The sequence below is a fragment of the Watersipora subatra genome, chromosome 3 (genome assembly GCF_963576615.1).
Source record: "Watersipora subatra chromosome 3, tzWatSuba1.1, whole genome shotgun sequence".
Lineage (NCBI taxonomy): Eukaryota > Metazoa > Bryozoa > Gymnolaemata > Cheilostomatida > Watersiporidae > Watersipora > Watersipora subatra.
Window position 1 is genome coordinate 44,815,494 of NC_088710.1, and position 24,918 is coordinate 44,840,411.

Sequence of the window (24,918 nt, forward strand, 5' to 3'; positions counted from 1 at the left end):
CATTAAGGACGATTACCTTTAATGAAAATGTTCATTAAAGGTAATCGTCCTTGATGCATGCGAAGGCGAAGTCTTGAGTTTCTGGATGATCAAAAGGTCAGTTCTCAAGAACCAGGAGGAGTTTTGAAACTAAATATTTTAGCGACCTTGCGCAAAGCATGGAGCACGGGCGTGAAAAGTTTAAGCAAACTCAGCCAAAAAATGTGGAAACGTATAGCGGTTTCAAAGACTAACAGACACACACAATGAAAATGCGTAATAGAGATGTAATATACTCAACACACCCAAAAATAATTTATGAGGTGTAGATGTTTTAAAGTTAGCTCTAGTGCTTCCTAGATAAATTTGATTTGTTGAAATTTGTGGTTCTCTTTGGACCGATTGCAATTTTTACCGTAATATATATATATAAATCTCAAAAATTGTGTGTATGTGTGCGTGTTTCGACTTTTCCAGCTATAGCTATTAAGATTTGGGAATGAAATATCTGTTTCATGTTAGATTCGATCTCGAAACCTCCCACTCGCCAAGCAAATATCTTACTAATTCAGCTCAGCGAAATGCATTGAATTCTGAGGTGATAGGAGCCGTTATGTCGGTTAAAATAGGCATAGCATTCTGCGTTACGCAACGCAATGTGACTAAAGCTTGTTCTCACGGCTCATATTGGTAAGTTTAGCAATACAGACAGTAGCGTAGTTAAATTAGTCTTTGGCAATGTGCCAGGCTAAAGGCAAGTGACAGCCAACTACATTACCTGCAACTGTTTATAAGCTGTTTTTAATACCCGTGCAACTCTGGACATTCGGCTAGTTACTTCTATCTGAAATTACCTCTATTTGAGATTCGTTCAAGAAGACTTACAGATTTAGCGTTAATCAAACAAGAATTTCGAGTCAATGTAACATTGCCAGAAATGATTCAGTGCAGTAAGGATGTCGGAACCTTTTATTTTTGTGTTACCATAGCAGTCGTCTTAGATATGCCAATTTTCGAGCAATCACAAAACTTTGTACACGCAATAAATGAGACAACTAAAATGTTAGTCATAGTTTAAATATATAATAAATGAGACAATTATAATGTTGGTCAATATGGGGCCATGACATTGAGATTATTAGACTAATGCTATAACCATCTGAGCTAAACATCCTTTTCAGAATAATTGTGACAGTCTTTATTCTCTGCTCTTTGCGACAGAAAAAATGAATGAACAGGCAGACAGAACAACTGCCAATAATAATACAGATGCTGTTATTAATAAATAATAGCTGGCTATTTTGTTATAATGGCAAAATTCAAAATACTATTCAAAAAATTTGGACATTTAAAAGAGGTACATTTGCAACTGATCAATAGGTTAACACGCTACCAATGACTGGTGGCACATACAGACAACCCATCATGCTCTTGGGCAGTTGAGTTTTGATGTTCATGTGAGTGCTTAGATAAAAAGTCATCATAACAAATAAATGACTGAGGCACTAGACCCTATTCAAACCACATTATGTGGATAGGTACCATTGTAAGTAGTTGCAAGTATACATGGCTTAAAAGTAGTACTTGGCTGTCATCTCTTTTGCATATAAGCTCGACAGAAAGTATGTTCTGTAAAATGGTTTCAGAATAGTTTCCAAGAAGCTTGGTTTAGCTGCCAATATTTGAGTTCAGTTTTGTGAAAATTCAGTGTCATAAGGACATGCATAGAGCCTACCAATGACATTCGTTTTAGAACCCATAGCATTCTGTCTTTTCATTGCTCGCTAACGGTTTAACTCCAATTGATATGCTACAAATCTGTTTCCACTATTATTAGTACAGTACCAGTTTCTGTCAGTTAAACTTGCTGTAAATTGTTTTTACACTCTGGTTATACAAAACATGGTAGGGTTCCAGTAAAATCCACGTCAGCGACCTGCTATTTATTGACAATATCTCAAACAAATTAGAACCAAATTCGTTTGAGAAATAAACGAATTTGCAGATTTACCAAGCCAATTTGGAACATAATTGGTTTGGTTCCAAATTCTTTTATGCAAACAAGCATTATTTCACAGTTTTGCGTCAGCTGTTATGAGGTGACGTGAGTTCCTAGCATTGTTGACCATGAATAAGAATGTTACCTTCTAATTGCTGATGGCTAGCATATTGGTACTTGAGACAGATTTGTTCAAAATTTGCGAAGATGTAAACAGCATCAGCTTCTTTGAGCGCCATGAAAAGTTTGAATTTGCAACCAAGTTGCAAAAAATGTTGTAAGAAAATAACCTTCGTATTTTTATTGTTGAGATTAGCCATTTATAAACAACTATTAGATAAAACTAAGGATAGCTTTGAGCAGATCAAAGAGGAACAAATGACTTCACTTGAAAAGAAGCTACATTGATCTATACAACTAACTATAAAGGAGAATTCACGTAAGTGATGAAACTGGATGTATATCACATTGATTTGCACAGGTTATTGTCATTCATTGACCCAAAGCAACCAGAAAATGAGTGATATGTGTTTGGGATGAGTTTACTAAATGATGAAAGTGCACAAATGAAACACAATGCTTTTATAAAAAGTTTGTCAGTCAAAAAATATGTGAAGCAATGGTGCGTACAAGGTTTTTGCGCAGTGTGGCATTGCAAATAAAAGCACTAAAAGGTGTAAGATGATTAGTTTTATTTGGTTCTACATCGATTTCACAGTTATCCTGTCATAGTGGAAATGTTCAATGTGGTTTAATAAATTATATATACTACTAACTACATATAAAAATATAGCTAATATATAGTAAAATAACAATATAATACATCCTAATATATTAACAAATTTTAACCATTGATAATGCTTACACAGCATAAAGTTACATGTATACATCTATGAGAATACGCCATAGCTTGGTGGCAAATGTTACGGGATAGTGAATTTGAATTGAGCAGTTTCGATTTCCAGCAAATGAGCAACACGGCTTGCATGACCGTGCACTTGTCTTAGAATCACCCACTGAACTCATACAGTACAAAGATAAAAGAGAACGAGAAAAAGGTTATGCAATCGCACAGAGAGAACTCAGAGGGATGGTATTACATCGCACTTACTCAAAATATCTAACTAAACAAAGAAGCAATTACAATGCACTGAAACCACAAAGAACTCGCATATCATGTTTTAACAGCTAATCTCAAGCACAAATGGTAACTTAATGTCAGAAAAAAGTGAGACACAATTACAATATGACACATACATTCAATAATGGATATACATAACTACAAATTGTTGATGTGCTGCTGAAACGGATGTACTCTACCTTAACTACACTCCAATGCGTATTTGTCAGTAGTGATAAAATATATCGAATAGCCAAAAAAGCATCGTTTCAAAACCATAGCACAGCTATGGCCAGCTATCGATACAATATGAATGCATGTACAACAAAATAAGACGATACGCAAGACGCGTCTGCATAATTCATTGCTTTCTTAATAAAGCAACGGTTATATAGCATCTCTTCAATGAGAAAACGTTATGTAATTGCTGGTGGTTACACATATCAGAGTCGTTTGGTAAAGTCACAAAGCACCATGTCAAGAATCTTATCAAAACAATGGTACGATCATAGTAGAAAAACGACATGATTTATTATGCTTATTTTGTTGAGTTAACATGCATGGAAGCGTATTTGGTTTCGAAATAGTTAAACACGATTAACGCCCTTTGGACCAAAAATTTTCACCGCCATGGCGGGTAGTTGCCAAGTTACCACGGGTCGACATTAAGACTGCAGAGTTTTCCCATAGACATACAAGGGTGCGTAGAAACTTCCGATTTTTCGAGAGTTTTTACCTTAGATATTTTTTATATGGCTCATTGACTCTACATTACTGCACTGTAATTTTCAAAATTTTCACATAAAATAATTAATCAAAAATATCTGGGCTGCAGTATAAAGTTATTGCAGCACAGATCGCCAGCTCAAGCCGTTCTGCTTTTTATGACAACATTTTAGCTGCACCTACTTCCGTTTAAAAAGGTCACGGATAGACTAACGCAAAATAAATTACTCGTCATATGCTACTGTATAAATAGAAACAAGTTGCAGTGGGGTTTGTAATTGTGATAATTTTGCATTGAATGTACACGTAAGTTGATTTTGCAGTTATTACAACTTGTGTAAGTAATTTTCAGCCGTATTAGTATGTGTTAGTACTGTTAGCATGTGCCGTACAGTAAAGTGTTTTCGTTGTTGAATAATTATTCTAAATATTATGTCATCGTTTTCTGTTGAGTCAAAGACATTGTTTTCAGTGTAGCTGTTACGTATTAACATGCTAAAAGTCATTTGTTGAACTTTGTTAAGTTAAGCTTTTTTGGGACGACCCTATCTGTCTTTTACCAATTACCATATTTTACCAATTACAATATTTTACTAAGTGTTGAGCATGTTAATCCAGTAATGTGATGTTAGCTCAAATAACCTGATTGGTAACCTGCACCCAGTAAGTTTTGGGTCGGTATTATCATTGTAGGTACTCACGAGTACTTGAAAAGAAAACTTCTATTGTCATTGCTAAAATGAAAGCTTTTGTATCTTCGTTCTGTTTACATTTCTGCCAAGCTCCATTGAATCGACCTGGAGACAAAAGAAAACAAATCATCTTGCTTTTAATTTCTATAAAATGGTTAGAATAGTTTAATTGCTTCTAGATTTAGCTACTAGCGTTTCAATTGTTTTGCTGAAGAATCTGGTGGGAATGAGTTGAAAATAATATATCAGAGAGGAGGTCAAGGTCAACCAACATGGCGTGGTTTTTAATTTTGTGAGAAAACTTTACCTAAATTGATCTAAATTCACCCCTAGGGTAGGGCTGCCTCACCAATTTGACCCAAAAAAAAAAATTTATAACCTTGAGTGATTCAAATCCAAAAAATATTTGGCTTTCACTTTTCACACACACACACACATGATGGGTGGAAAGGATGATGATGAAAAACAAAATGGTGGTTACAAATGCAAAACATGCAATATGGAGGAATGTTTTGTAAAAAATTCTAGAGGAGCATCTCAAAAATGCTCAACCAAATTAATAGGATGTGATCTCTGTAAGAACTGGTATCATGGTACATGCCAGGAACTTACAATTCAAGAGCTTACATTTATTGGCAAGATGGACAACAAAGGAGTTAAATGGTTCTGTGATATGTGTGTCATTGAAATTAATTCAGCAACGGGGAAAAATGAACCGGGAAATTTAGCCGCTCTTGCTGAAAATACAGCAACTACCAACAAGCTCAATAATATTGAAACCATGGTTTCCAAACTGATGACAACAGTTGATTCAACTAGAGAGGGGTTAACTGAGAGAATAGAAAAGCTTGAGATTTCATATGCTGCAGCTGTACAAAGTAACACTGAAGGTGTTAAAAGGAGCATTGAAATCAACTCCAGTGCCAAACATCTACTAGCAAAAAATTTTGAACAAAACCAGGCGGAGAGCCGCAAATACAATGCCATACTTTATGGAATTAAAGCAGAAGAAAACAAAAGTGCTCTTGAACAAGTCACAGAGATGCTCCAAAATGAATGCTTCATGCACACAAAAGAACCAATCAAGGCAGTACGTCTGCAATCTACAGCAGCAAACAAGCCAATAAAACTTGAATTTACAGATGAAAACACCAAATGGGAGTTTATGAAAAGAGTACACGCAACCCAGAGAGGAAATAACATCTGGTGCAAGCTTGATGAAAGCAAAGAGGTACGTGAACGACAATATGAACTAAGACAACACATTAAACAAAAAAAGGCTGAAGACCCATCTAGCAACACTCAATACCGAATAAGAAACATGAAGATTCAGTCCAAAGAAGAGTCGGGGGAATGGCGAGACCTGAACACAACAGAGCAAGTGCCAAAGACGGTTTTAACCCGTCATTCAACCTTGTAAAGATGTTCACTGCAAACACTAGATCTCTTAAAGGCAAAACTGAAGAATTAACTACAGAAACATACGACTTTGACATTGTTTGTCTGACAGAGACCCACATTGACTCGAGCATCTATAGCCATCAAATATTTGACTATAACAATAAAAATATATACAGGAAAGACAGAAATTTACATGGAGGAGGCGTTTTGATTGCCATTAGTGATTCATTCATTAGCAAGAAAGTCACAACAGACGCGGACAAAACCAAAGATGAAATCTTATTTGTTCGAATACATGAGTCAATTTTAGTTGGGTGCTTCTACCGTCCACCAACACACAAAGATATGACTATGTTAAATAACATAATAGAAGACCTCTCACAAAAATTTCCTAATGACCACATTATATTAACTGGCGATATGAACCTTCCTGGTATTGATTGGCTAAATATCACTATAAAGCCACAGTCACAAGACCGTGTTATGAGCAGAGAATTCACAGACTCACTAGCTCAGCACAATCGTCACCAGCTCATCACTCAACCCACACACATACATGGTAATACGCTTGACCTGATCTGTACAAACCAACCTGAGATGATCCAGTCACATGAAGTCATATATCCTGGTCTTAGTGATCACTTTATTATAAAGGCCGAGATCAAAACTGCATTACCAGTAAAACAATTTCCAACAAAGGTCATCAAGCTTTATAGTAAAGTGGATCTTGACAGGTTTGAGTTAGTTATGAATGATACCAAACATAGACTAAAAGAGATGGATGATGTCAACAAAATGTGGACATTTTTCTCAAGAACCCTTAAACATGCTATCAATGATTTTGTACCAAAGAAAACTGTCGAGGACCGTCCAAAAACTGAACCAGTTTGGTTCACCAAAGAGAGTCGTAAACTAGTCACCAAACAAAGGCAACTATACAATCGTTTCCGTTGCAGTGGTGACCCATTTGACCAAAAACAATACACTAAAGCACGCAAAGATACTAAAGCAGCAATCAGAAAGATAAAAAGAGATTACGTCACAAACCGAATCTGTAAACCACTATCAGAAGGCAACTGCAAACCGTTCTATAGACACCTAAAAGGAATAAAAAACACAAAGAACCAAATTATGTTAAGAGATGAAAGTAACTTTCAAACAGATGACCTATGTAAGTGTGCGATAATGCTTAACACATACTTCCACAGTCAATTCAATAAAAACCACTCTTTCGCAGAAAACTGTACTGTCAACGCATTCACACCACCAAAAATAGATATCTGTGGAATAATCAAGCTTGTCAAGGACTTGAAGAGGGGTAAAGCACCTGGTCGAGACGGAATACGTAAAGAAGACTTGATGATTGACATAGAACAAACATCAGACTGTCTTGCTACCATATTTAATAAATCTCTCGAACTAGGAATACTCCCAGAAGAGTGGAAAATTACCAATGTAACACCAATCCATAAATCAGGTACAACTGAAACAGTCAGCAACTACAGACCAATATCGCTTACCAGTATCCCATGCAAAATCCTTGAACACATAGTGCTGAGAAACTTACTAGCCAAGGTAGACAAGATTCTTCACAATCGACAACATGGGTTCCGGCAAGGACTGTCATGCGAGACACAACTGTCTGCAACCCTTAATGACATTCTCACCTCTGTTGATCAACAAAAAAGCGTCCACGCAGCAGTCCTTGACTTTGCAAAAGCCTTTGATCGGGTACCGCATGCACTCTTAATGGAAAAACTGTCAAAAACAGATATAGATGACTACATAATAAGTTGGATACATAACTTTCTACTTCATAGATCTCAGTGCGTAGTACTTGATGGCAAAGAGTCCAACTTCCTTCTAGTAACGTCGGGAGTACCACAGGGGTCAGTACTTGGCCCAGTGTTGTTTCTGCTCTTCATTAATGACCTTCCTGAGTGTGTAACTTGCTCAGTTTCACTTTTTGCAGATGACACACTGCTCTACCAAGAAATATCAACTACCGGAGATATCGATAACTTCCAACAAAACCTAGATGCACTTGGAAGATGGGCTACCAGATGGGGAATGGAATTCAATGTCAACAAAAGCAAGATTCTCATATTCAACAACACAAATAACGAACACACACCAACATATACGCTGAACAAAATAGCTTTAGAACAAGTATCCAACTCCCGGTACCTAGGAGTAACACTGCAAGATGACCTAAGGTTTAACAAACATATAGAGACAAAAATTACCGCTGCTAAAAAGCAGCTTGGTATGGTCAAACGTGCTCTCTTCCGGGCTCCGCAAAAGGCCAAACTCTTAGCTTATAGGTCATTATGTCTACCCCATCTAGAATATGCAGCTGCAGCTTGGGACCCTAGCAATAAAGGTGACATCAAAGACTTAGAGCTTGTACAGAACCAAGCTATCAGGTTTATTGCAAACCTGAAAGGTACAAGAGGCATGAGCGAGGCTATGGACAAGCTAGGAGTGATCCCACTACAACAAAGAAGACAACAACAAAGAATGAGGCTACTTATGAGAGTACTAAGCAAAGAAGATATACATCCTGCACTCACAGAATCTTATGACAAGCTCATTACCATACCAACAAACTTTATACAAACTAGATCTCAAAGACACGGAGTTCCAATCACTCTACAAACAAACAGGTCACTCTTCCACAATAGCTTTTTACCAAAGACAATACGAGACCTTAAATTGCAGACCTCTATGTAACATTAATTCATAGATTCTAATTATGAAACCAATTACTGGAACATTGTTTTACAAAAAAAAATCCATTTGGGTCTAATTGAGGCACGCCCCTTACATCCCTAGGTGGTTTAGCGTGAAGAATCCTACGAGGTAATACGAGGTAATCACCTGGGCATTGGTGAAAGCAGTCAAATATCAGTCTTACTAGTCTTGCTGATTCTTTAGCACAGTGTTCAGAATTAATGATTATCAGTAGCTACATCGGAAGTTTTCAGATTTTATATTAGTCTAAAGTGTTTACAGTAGGTGCAGTTGTTGGAAAAAATTCATTAAGTATGGTAAAGTGCAAGCCATGGCAAGAATTAAACATAAAAAAGACACAGACTCTATGAAGCTTAAGTCGAATTTTGATTTAAAAGGTCCAGCATGATGCCATGCCATTTTTTTCAAGTTGAATGTAGATTAAAACCGAGTGTGCTGAAGTAAGACGGAAGTAAAAACAAGTTCATCTGAATTGAGAGAGGTAGAAAATGATAGTACAAACGTGTTTCAAAAATACAGGCATAATGTAGTAATATATTATTGACATTGTTCACAATAGAATCAGTAAAAAGCATTTGGATCATAAGTATTTTGAAGAAGTCAGAAAGCCAGCAATTGCAAATTTTTCATTATTTTTGGAGAAGAAAGTGCTAAAAGAAAATTTGTAAGCATAAAATCCAGAAGTCGAAACTACATTGTTTTCAATAGCAGACTTATTAAGGTAGTATAAATGAACAAATAAATGTAAAGATCTGCTTAACCTAGAAGACACTTAAGACTAACATTCTTACCAATCCTATCATACACTCTTATCTTTTAAGTTCAAGGTCCCAAAACCTCTCAGTACTTAATCTTCAGTATTCAAACGTGTTTGCTTTGCGAAACTGAATGACATCATTGCTGGTTGGTTTGCAAACTTCATTTGATTCGAATACTGTTTTATACTGTCTTCTACAGCTGGTATAGCGCTAATTGTAATTTATCAAACTTCTAGCAAACTTTATCAAACATGTTGCTTGCATTTCAGCGTTTTGTTGACTTAGTCTGTTAATCAATTTGACCATGAAATCCAATAATATAATCGTCCGAATTAACGACAGCTGTGAATGACCGCTATCATATCACTACGAAACAGGTCAGGGTACGAGCTGGTCAGGGGAGGATAATTCACAATCTACCTATTTTATCACCAGGCATAAAAGTGCAGCCTAATGTTTCTGTTGTAGCTATCTTTATCATCACCTAGACAGCAATGAAGCTTCTAGCTCTAGAAGTATTTTTCAAAGACCCTGCGACAACAAAGGTGACACAGCTTTATGCCGCACACGACCTTTCTACGTTCAGTTTTTTTCAGAGATCCAGGTTTGTGAATAGCAATATCATAGGTTTCTTTTCTAATTCAGTAGCTTGTATTATTACTAGCCGAATGCCCGGTGTTGCGCGGGTAATAAAATTACCACCCAGTGAATTTGAGAACCTTGCATCATAAGCTAGTAGTCTGAATCATTACTAAAACAATAGCCATGTTTGGCCAGTATTAGCCAGTATTTTAACCAATGTAAGGAATGTCATCTCAATATTCATCACTGCATGGTCAGTTGGACATTGTAGTGTAGTGGCTTAGATTGCTGGTCTTCAGACTTTGTGGTTCCGAGATCAAACCCTCTGCAAAGTAGATTGTGCGTTCCTTTAATTTTACCGCTATATCTAGACACATGAACGACAGACCAACAAACATTGAGATTTATATACATAAATTGTTTTTATGTCTTATTCCGTTGTTCTGACTAGTTAGTCCATTTTTCAACATGTTTAAATATGTTGACAATATGTTTGCATAAGTGAAATACATCTTTTCACTGAGATTGCCTATCAGCTAGCATTATTTCTTTAATGTGATCTTCTTGCTAGATAACTCTGCAGTTTATACGGTTGTTTGTAGCTTTTGCACATGCTTTCGGTTTTATTTTTAGTGCCAAAGAATTTATGAACTTCACTAGTAAAATTATTGCGGAGCGAACGTCTATGGGCTCTCGAGCATCAGTCAAAGAACAAGGTAAGATTCAGATGCAGACTAAGTAAATTTTTTAATTTTTTTTTCCAAGTGTTAGAAATCATAACAAGGCGGGAACCACAAATTATTAGATTCCCAAACCATCTCCATATTTCTTAACATAGCTTTTTGTTCTGAAAGATCTTAGGCAGCAATAAAAAGACGCGGCTTAATCACCTGTCACAACATCTAATTCAGAAACTAGAACACCAGGTTGAAAGTTTGCATCTGAGCATCAAAGCAGTACAATACATAATGGTTTATAGTAAGAATGATATGCATAAAGAAACTATTAAAATTGAGGTGTAGCTATCAAACTCTAACAGGTTGTATATGCAGATATACTTTTCTGCATATACATAAAAATAGTAGGCCTATATTTGATTTTTTAGTAAAATTAAATTATTCAGCCGTATGAGTGATTATAGATTCACGTATGGATTGTTGTAGGTAGCAAGTCTTTAGTTTTGTTCCATTGATTGGTGAGAGGTGACTCACTCAGTAACTCATTAGCTCATGACAATTGGCAGCTTAATGGTGGTCAGCTGTAGTAATATCCCACCCCATGAGTTTATTTATAAAGAAACACTGCATACATATATTCTAGGGCAAATGCAAATAGTTAGATTATCATTGTAATGATGTTGTTGAAACAGCGCAATAATTGTTTTGTTAAAAAAAACTTTTCTAGACAAAACTCTACAAAAATGTTGTAGATTTGATATTTAATTAAACATACATCTATGGATGTATGAAAAAGATAACGCTGAGGCTAAAGTTGAAGTTGTTTTTAGCTAAAAAACTCCCGTGCATAGCAAAAAATCAAGTTTGAATTGCATGTTTAAGTCTGCACGGTTCCATTATTATACATACATATGAATTGCTATTCCAACTCGTGTTTAAAAAGCATGTAACACCATTTAACTTGTTTCTCCAACCGCCATTCATCATTGTTGTGTTAATGTCTACCAACAAACAGCCGTCTTTCTAGATGGGATTGAAGCACTCACTATTATAAATGGTTATACAGTGTTGTTTAGTTTAGTTGAAATTTTAGTTGAACTTGTTTTGATCTGCATGTATTAATAATAGTTTTATGTCCCTTTTCATTGCCCTTCTCTGACAAGACCCTTTTACTACTGTAAATTTAAACATCTCTGTACGTAGTTATTTTGTTATCAGTGAAGTTGTTGCGAATGAACTTGTTTAAACGCAAGTGAGCAGTAGTGATAATGAGAACAGAAGTGGTAATTAATTGAATGATGCAATTTATAACATAAACAGTTTGTTTTCAGAAATCATCTGATGTTTTGTAGCGAGTTGGAGACAGTTCCTTTTTAGCTGAGGGGTTTGTTATGTCTCTTAACCTAAAAAGCATCGTGGTTTTTGTAGAATATGTATGTCATGTCTACGTCCAATCAGATGGTCTTTCAGCAGTCGTCATTGGCGACCATGAGTATCCACAGAGAGTTGCCCATAGCTTTATAAACAAGGTAAGAGTTGTATGGTTGTCTCAATCCAGTCTCTATGCTGCCCTGATCTGGCAAAACCCAATAATTGCCTAAACAAAAAGTTTTCAGTACAGCCTTTCGAAGTTTAAATTGGTGCCAACCTGGAAATATTGCACTTAACACTTCATATTTGGTAAAAATATTTGAACATATCATTGTTCACCTCCACTGAAAAATCACAGTTGTTTTTGCTCAGTAAAATGAATTTTGGGTCAATTATTTGGTTTTGACAGAACATTGATGCTACTGGCTTCATGTGAGAGTGATCTGGCAAAACCCAACAATTGAAGTTGTTATGTTTTGCATGACTATCTTGTTTGTGGTTAGCATCCTGAAAGGCAGGCATAACCAAACAATTCAATGAATCGATTCCCCCATTTTGCTAATTGAAGGGATTAAACTTGCTAATCTCATCAAATGTGACTTATTAGTCAAAATTTGATGCATATCGCTGATGATGCTCGATGTGTTAATCAGGTATCCATGTGTGCTCAGAAAGAATGTTTTACACACTTTCTGCCTTGCACTAGAAGGATCTTTAATGTGGTATGTGACGGTTCGGTCACAGTTAGAGGAAGCATCCCGCTTCAATGTTTTTGGTTCAGTCACATCTAGGAGGCTAAACATCTGAATGTCTCTCTGCTGCTTAGTTAGCTGCCAAAAAGCTGAGTATGTGTTGATTCAGGTTTCTTGAGATATCTTATCACGGCAGTTTAGCTTTGTGCATGTGCACGGAGGTCTGAGTTTGTGTTTTTCAACATCTGTTTTCCGCTTTTCTTCATCGGTGCGGCAGCGTGTTTTAGGCGGTGTCACGAATTCGTCCAGAATGTCTGCAAATAATGATGCATATAAAAGATAAGGCGTCGGTAACATAATTACTTTTTGCAATTTTAAATACATCACAACTGATATAAAAAAGTAATATGTGAGCGTTCATTCTTGGTGACATGAGTGAAAATAGAATTGCCACCGAGACCAATAAATACAGTTAATCCCACACCGACAACCAGTATTAGATAAACAATGTTGGTCTACTAGCTAGTTATCTTACATTGCGTTGCGTACGAGTATGTGTGACATTGCGTTGGCACCAATTAAGATGTAATATTAAAATATTTATAACAATGGTAAGCATGAATGAAAACAACATTAAGAAATAAAACAGGATACTCACTGTCTCTGCTTGGTGTACGTAAAGCCATAGTAACTGATCTGATAAACCACTTTAATCCTTGGGTAATCAATGAGATGTATGATAATCTGATCCACTGAATAAACTTGAATTGATGTGAATAAACAAGGTTAGAAGTGCACAAGTGTAAGTTGTTTGTATTGTCTGCTCCGTTTGAAGCTAGCATTTGGCTTTATACTATGGCAGAACACAACAATTACAATGGGCAGCATGCTGTCATCCAATCATAACCAAACAAGCCCAATTGTTGGGTTTTGCCAGATGAATACCATTGGTGATATTGAGTTATTGGGTTATGCCATGCCAGAAAATCACACTTCTGGTAGGATTTGACATATAAAACTTTGTGACATGAATTTTCAACCAGAAAACAGGTCAAATCAAGAGAAAAGTCAATTTTGAAAAAAATGTCAATTATTGGGTTTTGCCTGATCAGGGCAGTATGGATCGTAATATAGTTTGGTGTTGGCTTTTTCCTTTAGAGAAAATTTTTCCTCATGCTCATTGGGAATATCTGAGGCAAATTCATAGTTTTCCAAAATAGCGAGTGTCCAGCTTCATTTTTGTAGAATGCTGTGAAGGCCTAAAAATGTTTTCTTCCGTATGTTCCAATTCTTCCAATAAACCTTTTGAACCTTGAATACTGTCTAGATTGCATTGTGTTAAGAATTATGCGTTAACCAGGCACAACTGTTGGCTTCGTTTCATTGCGGGCTGATAGTTCCGTTTTGCCATCAAGGTTAGCTTTCGACATTGTTGCACTCTGGCAGATAACCAGAACCTTTGATATATATACACTATATAGGTAGTCTTTTTCACAGCTACAATATATTAGCCCTCTCTGTCACAACACTTGTTGGATTAATGTACTTCTTGTCCAGAAACTTTCTTGCATATTCCGTTGGAAGCTATGATCTTTATTATTATAATCATAATAGTATCATCATTATTATTGGACTGATTACTGTTATATTATTAAACAGGTGCTTGATGAGTTTACACAGCTGAATCCTCCAACAAAGTGGAAGTCAGCACCTGCTGGGTTGGTATTCATAGACCTTTGGCATTCTGGCATTCCTACTGCCTTAGATTCCAAAGCATTGTGACAATGCTAGGACTTAGTGAGACATGTTTATATCTCATAACAGATAACAGACGTATCTGATCAACTTATCATTTCTGTTTGTAGTATCTCTGTAGTAACCTTCAATATAAGCAAACATGCAAGTAGCTTACTTGCAGTTTTATCAGCTAGTAGACTTGGTGCTTGTGCAAAGAGAAAATGGGAGATCTTTTCTTATATTGTATTTTATATTTTATGTGAATTATAGAGTTACATATTGTTTGTTTAGCTGGTGTCACAGTGTAACTTTCAGCATATGTTGTGTGTTTCTCTTGCAGAGGTCTACAGTTTCAGCATATGCTGTGTGTTTCTCATACAAGTGTTTACAGTTTCAGCTTATGTTGTGTGTTTCTCTTGCAGAGGTCTACAGTTTCAGCATATGCTGTGTGTTTCTCATACAAGTGTCTACAGTTTCAGCTTATGTTGTGTGTTTCTCTTGCAGAGGTCTACAGTTTCAGCATATGCTGTGTGTTTCTCATACAAGTGTCTACAGTTTCAGCATATGTTGTGTGTTTTTCTTGCAGAGGTCTACAGTTTCTGCATATGTTGTGTGTTTCTCTTGCAGAGGTCTGCAGTTTCCGAATGGAGAGACACTGCTCGCTAATTACCAGGTAGGAGTCACTTCCTTCTCTTGCTCCAGTCAACAGACTTAGAGTACATTCCTTGTCCAAAAGTATCAGATTATAATCAGACTTGAAAATCAATTGTAACATTCAAGTCAATATCTGAGTCTGCACCCCAAGTGGTTTACATCTTTTGATTTTCAAAGTTTTGTTATGTCTTTGTTGTTTCTTGATTAAAAAAGGACATAAAAAAGATGGTAATGGAATTGTTAAATACATTGTAAGTGCAGAAGATAAGGTAATTTAAACTTTCTTATACTGAGGTACAACTGTAGTTATTCTGTGCATGTTCATCCATGACCCCTATACATCCCGCATCATTTACATTCCGAGCCTACACTTCTATTTGTATTTCTTTAAGGCAGTATATCAAAATCCTTTTTAATTGGTTTCTTTTATATATTTTGTTTTTATATCTCTCATTATATTTCTCCATAATGCATTTCCTGAAGTTATCATAGGTCGATCGGTTGTGGAATGAATGACATCAACACGGTGTATTCTTAGGAGAATATTTAGTTTGTCAAACTCTCAAAAAAACTGACATTGAATTTTTGCGTATTGCATTACCATTGAATGAATTATTTTGATAACAAAGAACTTTAGAAACAAAATTATAATGTTGTGAGGTCTTTTGTCATTTCCACTTTCATATCCTAAATAACTATCAGAGTCTAAAAGGTTCTTGTGTTCCTGGTTCCAGACTAACACGTGGGTGCCTCTAAGTTTTTCTTTTCGACTTACAGTCACTGACACTAACTAACGTCCTTTTTTTCATATTTAGTTGACAATGTCTGGTAAGAGTAGAGGTTTTGTTAAAAATATTATTTTTTATTAGTCGTGACTATTTGTGTTTATAAAGACAGCAAAATTAACTTCAATGCTGGAAAGTTTAACTTTGGCGTTTTATCTTTAAAGAAAGTCATTTGGAAAATGCAGACACTGACTATGGATCTAGATACTTTGCGTCTGCCACACGCAGATCTGCTCGACTGTAGTAACTAGAGGTGGAACGAGACAGGTTTTTTAAGCTCGAGACGAGACTCGAGACACTGTCTTGTAAAAATTCGAGACTCGAGACACGAGACAGTAAAATAATGAGCATTTGGTGATGATTTCACTACACAAGTACTAGCTACTTGGTATATATAAAATTAATCAAACTCTTTTTAAATTGAATTTTCACCTGGTGTAAACGATTTAAATACAACATTTTAATAGTGATATGCATGTAGTTTTTGTAAACAAAAGTGACACAAACAGCTCTAAAATATCGAAGTTATATATTCTAAGAATTTTGAGCTTGATTGATCATAATTATTATAAACATATTGCTTTGTACATGTATATTTTTACCATCTATTGAATAGTTCTTACTTTTTAATGTAATGAAACCGATAGCCGTCGCTCTACAAAGAAATACCGCAACTAAAAGAACACACAATAACACTTTCATTCTTATCGTTTCATTAATGTTAAGTTTTGTTTGTGTATTAGCTGTAGTATGTGAATTATATTTAAATTGTACTCATGAAATTATATTAATTACTGTATACATGCACATGTATATTCTTATATTGAACTAACAAAACGTCATTGTTAACCGAACACGGACTATGGTCGACACGGCCTTTCGTTCGTTTCTCCGTGTCCGGGCAAGTTTTACCCGCGATTGTTAGTATATACGTAAAAGAGGCCCGAATTTTATGAAGGGCAGCTGGCGTTTAGACACGATACGATAAAATACAGACATTTTACCCGCAAAAGACTTATTTATTAAATTGGATTATCCGAAGAGTAATTAGATACGACCCGGTATCTGTTTTAAGGACACAGAACCGAACTAAAAAATAACAGGGCCGTTGTCTGGACTACATGATTAGACTCAGTGGCCAACATAATCAGTAGCAACAGGTAGTAACGGACCGGGTATAACTTTAAAGGCAGTTGCCCGCAATCCATTACAATATATGGAGTTGTTGCTACCGCAAGAAGCCATGTTTTAACAACCGTGCGCAGGCGCTTTAGTTCTATTTCCTGTCTCGAGTTTGGCAATAGTTAAGTCGAGACGAGACCGATACGAGACGAGACAGGTCGATACTCGAGATGTCTCGTGTCTCATTCCACCTCTAGTAGTAACCCCTCGCTGTTTCATGGTTTACTCTTCGCTGCTTTATGGTTCACTCCTCACAGTTTCTCTGATTGGAGCGGTAAAAAATATTCAATAAATTGAAAACTAAAGAAAATATGTACCAAAATACATCAATCTCTATCGTACTCTTGCCTAATGAGATCCCTCCGCTAGCAGCATTATGGTGGGGTAGCAGACGGTAATAGACAATAGGCAGTTCGATGTGTTCCTGTTGTTTGGCGAAGGGTGAAAGTTCAATGTGCTTGCGACACTTTATGTTATGCCTCTTAAACTTTTTCAAGTCCGAAATTGTGTAATGGACTTAAGAAAGAGAGGACAATGCTTACAATTACTGAAACAGAGACTTTACTAAGTATGAGTCTATTAGTTTCTATTTCGCAGATATTTACTTTTTGTGGTAGGCACCGTTCTCGATATACCACCATAAATAAGGGATTACTGTAATGCATTGTCAATATAGCTGTGTGATTATAGCGGGATGAGTTTCTTTATAGAATCCTCGGGAATCAGATGCCTTATCAAGAGTACAAGCAGATGTTGATGAGACGAAAGTCATCCTTGTAAGTGGACCACGCTTCCCTTTCGAGCTAGTTTTCTCCTCTTCAGGTTTAAAATTTGTGTTTAGTCATTTGGATTACCTGGTTCAACTGGTACTGGGCATTCCTAGCAGCCCATTCGGTTTTTGTACATACAGTACTAGTACCCTCAGCAGTCCCGTGTACCGTGAGAGATCGTCGTGAGTAATCAGTATGTGTAACATTATTCAGAGACCTAGTAAGGTGGCTGATTGGTGTAGTGGTTAATGTGGTGGTCTGTAGAACGGAGGGTGCGAGTTCAAGTTCGTTTGCTAATCTTGTTACCGTGACTTTAGACAGACAACTGCAGCTCTTATTCTGGTAAAAAAATTTCTTACGTGTTATCGCTAAGGCAATCAATAGAATATGCTATAGTTGATCGGGAGTGTGCTAATGCTAGAATAAGTCTTTACATTTCTAGCTAGCCACAATGTGGGTGTTCAAATTGTTGCTGAAGATGCAGCGTCTTTGAAGATTTCTAATAAAGACGCAGCCTCACCTCTTTACAATGTAATGAATTGGGAGGGATTTCTTTGTATTGGTTGACAAGCTGTTATGATGGCTGTCCAAATCGCAATAACCATAAAAAGCCATTCAGTGGTGATAAGAGCGCTTGTGGCCAACAAGCGGTTCTATATTCTCACATCTCAACTTTGTTATTCCTGGCTGTTAATAGTTTCAGCTGTTGTTTATTCGGTCAAGTCTATTATCAGTGGCTGACATGTAGAGCTGTCTACAATATACCTCTGGCTGAGATAATCACAGGTGTTATTGTTGCTAAATGAACGGAGGCTTTCCTCGTCAAATACTATTAACAATCTCAAGTTTATAAAGTGAAATATAGAGTTGAAGCCTCAAGCTGCATTCTTTTCGAGGTCTGGAGTTTTGTCTGTACATCCAAATGTTTATAGGTTGCTTTTTAAGCTAGATCAATATGAAAATATGTGTTGGATGAGGATGTGATAGGTCTACGCATGCAGAATACTTCTGATGTCAACATACAAAATATGAGATCCTATGTGGGCTTATCTAGTAGTTTATGGCCAGCTGACCGTCTGTATACTCACATACATCAACCTGAATTGACTTTCCTTATAACTTACTATAAGGGCCAGTTGCATGTCACTATTACTGTCGAGAAGGTCAAAAGGCAAGCTGTATGTCACTATCACTGCTTCACATTAAGCTATCACCATATTTAACAAAGCTACTGTCAGAGTGGTAGTGAGGGCCAGTTGTATGTTACTATTACTGTCAGAGTATCAGTGAGGGCCAGTTGTATGTTAATATTACCGTCAGAGTGTCAGTGATGGCCAGTTGTATGTTACTATTACTGTCGGAGTGGTAGTGAGGGCCAGTTGTATGTCACTATTACTGTCAGAGTGGAAGTGAGGGCCAGTTGTATGTTACTATTACTGTCAGAGTGGTAGTGAGGTCAAGTTGTATGTTTCTATTACTGTTGAGAAGGTCAAAGGGCAAGTTGTATGTCACTATCACTGTTTCACATTGAGTTATAACATATTTAATGAAGCACACTGCTTCGTATTGTGTGTATCTTATGAATGGCTTTTTTCAGCATCAAACTTTGGAAGCTATGCTGAATCGCGGAGAGAAGCTTGATGACCTTGTGCGCACTTCAGATAACCTCAGTGCCCAGTCCAAAGCATTCTATACTACGGTTAGTTTATGAGTACTCAGTCTAAAGGTTTCTGTTCTATTGTTAGTTTATGAGTTGTACTTTGCATGTAAAATGTTGGCTACACAGACCATGTTAAGCCTAGGTTTAATACATCCCATTGTCAGGAATGCTGACTGGTAGGTCTTGCTGCTTGTATATTGGTCAGTAAAGTTACAGGGTTAAGATCATCTTTAGCATGTTTTCGTTATGTCCGCTAGACAGATGTTATAACAATAGTGCGCTCTTTGGTTTAGAAGATTAGAAGAGAGATTTGGGCAACATAACATAGATGCTCCCTTCGACATTGTGGCAGTTGGTCGATTACTACAACTCTTTGTGTATGTACATCCCGATAGGCTCAGGTATATCACAAAACTAGCATATTGAGATTAGAAGAGCTTCCACTTGGTTATGTCTAACTGGATAGATAACTGTCAGCGTAACTTTATAATAAATGTAAAAATAACTATTTGGCACACATTTGGCTCAAGTACTGTCAAGTACTGCGTCTCAAGTCTGGTCAGACGCTATGGCAACGCATAATTTCAAATACAATACTTTGCGTGTTCTAGTCGCTAGTAGGATTTCTTATTAGAAGCAAGGTTCGTTCAGTTCACTTCAGTAGTTAGAAAGTTAAATACGTACACTATTTCTCTTTCACCTTTTGTATGACTCAGCTTATTGCGTAATTGTACTTGCCAATAGTTACTTAACTCTGAATCAATTCAACTCTTGTTGTGTACCCTCATAAATGGGTGTTGCGTGGAACCATGCAATATCCATCGCCTTCAGTGCCTAACAATACGTAATAAGATGGCATTTTGCCAATCCACTCTCTCATGAGTCAATCTTGTATACATGTACCTATGACTGCTGATATTGATCACCTGATATTGCCTCTATGATTGGTAAAATATTCTATGTGGCTGATGCGAGACGGTTTTGTCATCAAGTCAACTCGACTGCTATTAAAGTTGCATGTGTGAACAGCAAATATACAGCAATGCCATTTGTTTGTGCTATCTTTATGTAGTGGTTGAAGGAATATATCGCTCAAAATTGATTAGTAGCATACCTCAATCATTTTTTAGCCCCTACATGTTTTTCGTTTATTATCGTTATCAATGTACCGTTGACATTAATTTGAATCATTTTACAAGCTAACGAACCCAGCGTTGTATAGGTGAAAAATACAATTTGAATTTCTTATATTTATTTGTTTATTCTAGTTTTGAAAAGTTTATTCTATATATTTCAAACGAATAACAAAGGCATAAATAAGCAGTTTTGTTCTCCAATTGGCACCATTATGTTGAGGTTTTAAAAGATGATTGATTAGTTCAGTTGGTTAGAGTGTCAGTCTGATAAACAGGGCGTCTTGAGTTCGAGTCCTAACATGCCCAACGTTCTAGTTATTTCATTCCGAGATTGTATTTAGCATCTTACCAAAATTTATTTTTCGGACAATGTCTTTTTGGGACGGTCACCCCAAACCTTCTTTTGGACCGAAAACCTTGGGGTAGTAGCAAAGAAAACCACATGCAAACTTTCAGACCGATTATTAAATTAAGTTAATTTCTATAGCCGACAAACAAAAACAAATTATATATAGATATGCTGAGCTTTACATTTAGCATGTACACGCGATATACAGTATATGATAAGAGCAGTAGAATTCTAAGGACTGTATAGCTCAGTGGTTAAATGCCTGGTTTGAAGCTTGTTGGTACAATCTCAGTGAGTTCAAATCCAGCATGCAGCAAGCTTTTCATTCCAAGATTGCTATAACTGGGCAGGCAGACAAACTTTGAGAAGTATATATATGCTGAGCTTTACATTGCTATTATGTTATAATTGTTCAATGATAAATGTTGTTATTGTGTATAATAATAATCACACTCAAAGTGTGAGTACAACACACACTCAAGGGAGTCTGTGTTGTAACTTGTCACCAGTTTTAATGCAAACTTCACCCGCATTGGTCAATTGTAGGCATGCCTGTTATTTAAAGCTGGTGTTATTAGTTAGTTTTGGGCACTACAAGCTGGCATTGGTGTCACTTTTACAGGCTAGGAAGGCTAACTCCTGTTCATGTGTTATACTCTGAGACAGCTGGTCAAGAAGGTTCCCCATCATGTGAGTAGATAATATCTTTCCATCTTCTCTTTCTGGTTTGATGTCAGCTAGCCTTTCTGTTTTCATTTATACTTGTACCCTGGCCGTCATATGTGTCACAAGGGATCGTTAGGTGTAATAACTATGTGTACAATTATTCTCCATTGTGAATATGTTGCTGATTGGTGTAGATGGTAGTGAGTCAGGCTGTTATACCGAAGGCTGTAAGTTCGAGTCCTGTACGATGCAATTGTTCTTTCTCAACCTCCAACTGTCACTTCGGACAGAAGAATGGACAAACACTCATCTTATTATAGTAAAGATTATCTGTATAACTCATCGTATACCGTTTTACTATCAGATTTATACTTTGTCTTTGCAAGGAACTTCATCTTTCTTTATTCAGCCTCTTTCAATATCGTATCACGTATGTATGTTTCTCATTTCAGCTCTGTCAATTAGCTGGTATTAAATATTAGAAAGATTGTCAGTAGTTGTCTTCTCTTTTGTTTTGTCTCAAGTCGGTTTTGTTCGTTACTCATTGTTAAATTATGGAAGCTTCTCTATTGTACCAAAATTGTCAAGATGGATATTTGTCTAAATTAAACTCCCATTCAGTATACATGTGGGTACCTGCATGTCACAGACCAAGTTTACTAGATGTCACTAGATTTTATCAAAATCATTTTTAAGTTAGCTTGTAGAGATTTTTATGAATTTCAGGGTTGGGTAAAATAAACTGGAACCCTTTGTTGTAAAACTAGAATTCTCATTTACAATATTGTTATCGCGAATTTAGTCACTAGCTTTAAATTATATATTAAAACTGTTATTTTTTCATTTTGGTTCACCGTTCAAAAATCTATGATAAATAAATTCAGCAGGTTTTTAGCTCACAGTATTTAACCGTTGTATTGTGTAAAACTGTACAAAGCTAAATTGAAAAAAAATTAATGTGGATTCTTAATAAAAATAATTTTTTGATGTTACTGTGCCGTAGAGGTATGGTAACAGAAATGTAGGTTTGGCGATGCTTGGATTGATGCTTAGTTTATATTTCAGTCAATTATTTTTAGTTTTACTTTTTACATTTTCATATATAAATCTGTGACGCTTCAATTAGCTGTAAATATCGTTCATTGGAAATTACTTGTGGTGAAGAGTCGAACATGTGCTGGAATTGTACACGTATGTCGTAGGATTATGTTTTACTTTACTATGGTTTGCATCACTTTTTAGGTTAGAATGAAATTTTTAATTTCAAATTTATCACTTCAACAACCAATTTATATTATTGATTTTATTCATTGTTTGTAAGAATATTAGTACTCTGATATTTATGTACTGCAACATCGTTCTAGAGGCTGTTGAAAGTTTTGGAGTTACTCTCCCTTTGTAGTTATGTAGATATAATTGTTTTGATTAGTGTAACCATTTTATATTATTAAGTATTTTCCATATACATATTCATTGTAGAACAACATTTAGAACATCATCAATTTCTGTGGGACATCTCCTGCTCTCTTCTCTCCCGACTTCAATCCATCAGACCACTTCCTTAAATGCATCTTCCATCGCGTTACAGGTTGTTGTGATGAAAATTTACAGACCATCGATGACTTCTCCTTTTTCTATAGTCTAGTTAATAGAGGTTTTAATTTTGTTTCTAATGCAAGGGATGCTTGTCTAAGTACCGTTACTGCATTGTGTAACACACGCTAGCAACGTCAAACTGTGCTTTCTCGCTGCCGAGCATACTGTGTTACTGTTATATTATTGGTGGCAAACTTCTAATTACTTTTGCATGTTTTACAGTCTATTGTATACTATAGGGTGTTTACCTTGAAGAAGAAGTTTGATGGCATTTCAGCATCTCTATTTTCCTGTTTTATTTTCTATGTCTTGTGAGATTGTTGTCGGAGCGTCTCATTTGCTAGGATAAAAAGATAATATTTGGAGGTGGTTTATTATAATCTACATCGTGACCAGACTGTAGATTCAAGGATTTCATGAGAAACATACAACTAGACCAGGGAACTATAGGGATAAGAGGCCCTTTTTGTGTCTTGTGAGTCATTTCCTAAATTTTGCCATATAAATATGTTTGCTGATTGGTTATTGTTATACATTCGTACACTTGTTGAACTATTATTATATTGTTACTATTAATTTATCAATCTGTCTGAAGCAATATATGTGAATGATTCGTGTCTGATTATTTTAGTCACTTGCTAGGTTTTCTGCTAATGCTCTTTTGTAAACTTGACAAGTTTTAACGTAGCATTAAAGTTCAAGCGAAACTTATCAGCCAAGAAATTTGTTGCAACTGTTTTACATTTAGTGCAAAACTGGCACACAATATGACATCACAATATGGAAACATCCTTGTTTTTTTTTATCTAGCTTGATATTACCAAGCTAAATTTGCAAGTGTTCTTAAATTCAAACAGAACATACCATTCAGTTAGGTTGTTTTTCATTTGCTCTGTAGTCTTGCAAATAAAATCTCTAAAAGAATGAGTCATCAGAATTATACACACTATACACCAAAGTGTGTTTGGTGTATAGCGAAAAACAGTTGTTAAAATGGCTTCGTTCCATTCGCAGACATGAGATTGGTCAAATGCTGCATACTATGCTTGTTCGATTGTGGCAGCTGTCATTGGTGGAGTATGATTTAGAATTGACCAATAAAATCTTGCCACGTTAACAGCACTGGGAATACAAGCAAATGAAATTGATATCTATGAAGTACTTCATTGGCTAAAAAAGTTGACCCATTTTGTATAGTCGAAGTTTGAATTGGTTTGGTATAGTCTGCAAAAACATTTTTCAAATCATCAACAGACTGGAAGTTTCACCGTCAACTCCAACTATCTCTATATAAACACAATGACAACATAGCATCCTGGTGTAAACCCGCCTTTAATGGTTAATGTTACTTCAAGTGCCCAACAAGAACAAACATATCCAGCAGTTGACAAACATTTGTAAAGTTTGGCAAGAGTATAGATAGATAGATATATAGATAAATAGGTTTATAGATAGATAAATAGGTTTATAGATAAATAGGTTTATAAATAGATAAATAGGTTTGTAGATAGATAAACAGGTTTATAGATAGATAAATATGTTTATAGATAGATAAATAGGTTTATAGATAGATAAACAGGTTTATAGATAGACAAATAGGTTTATAGATAGATAAATAGTTTTATAGATAGA

General features: G+C 36.0%; 1 protein-coding gene across 2 annotated transcripts; it reads left to right on the top strand.

The window, feature by feature from the left end:
• Nucleotides 1-4,013: 4,013 nt before the first annotated feature.
• On the top strand, nt 4,014-23,903 carry LOC137390217 (synaptobrevin homolog YKT6-like). Of its 2 annotated transcripts, none has more exons than XM_068076526.1 (10): nt 4,014-4,130; nt 9,898-10,033; nt 10,645-10,727; nt 12,117-12,217; nt 14,411-14,469; nt 15,116-15,161; nt 17,820-17,885; nt 19,477-19,578; nt 21,647-21,714; nt 23,170-23,903. In XM_068076526.1, exons 2-9 carry the CDS (start codon nt 9,924-9,926, stop codon nt 21,683-21,685), a joined length of 606 nt encoding a protein of 201 aa, XP_067932627.1. In that variant the 5' UTR covers nt 4,014-4,130; nt 9,898-9,923; the 3' UTR covers nt 21,686-21,714; nt 23,170-23,903. The 2 variants fall into 2 exon arrangements, with proteins under 2 accessions (XP_067932627.1, XP_067932628.1); XM_068076527.1 differs by having other exon boundaries at nt 4,016-4,094.
• The last annotated feature ends 1,015 nt before the right edge of the window (nt 23,904-24,918 follow it).

Excerpts from the sequence above, each read along its gene's own strand:
- LOC137390217 (XM_068076526.1), top strand. The coding sequence starts at position 9,924 with ATGAAGCTTCTAGCTCTAGAAGTATTTTTCAAAGACCCTGCGACAACA. Across the intron at positions 10,034-10,644 it reads AGTTTTTTTCAGAGATCCAG|TGCCAAAGAATTTATGAACT; the intron begins GTTTGTGAATAG and ends TTTTATTTTTAG. Across the intron at positions 12,218-14,410 it reads CCCATAGCTTTATAAACAAG|GTGCTTGATGAGTTTACACA; the intron begins GTAAGAGTTGTA and ends ATTATTAAACAG.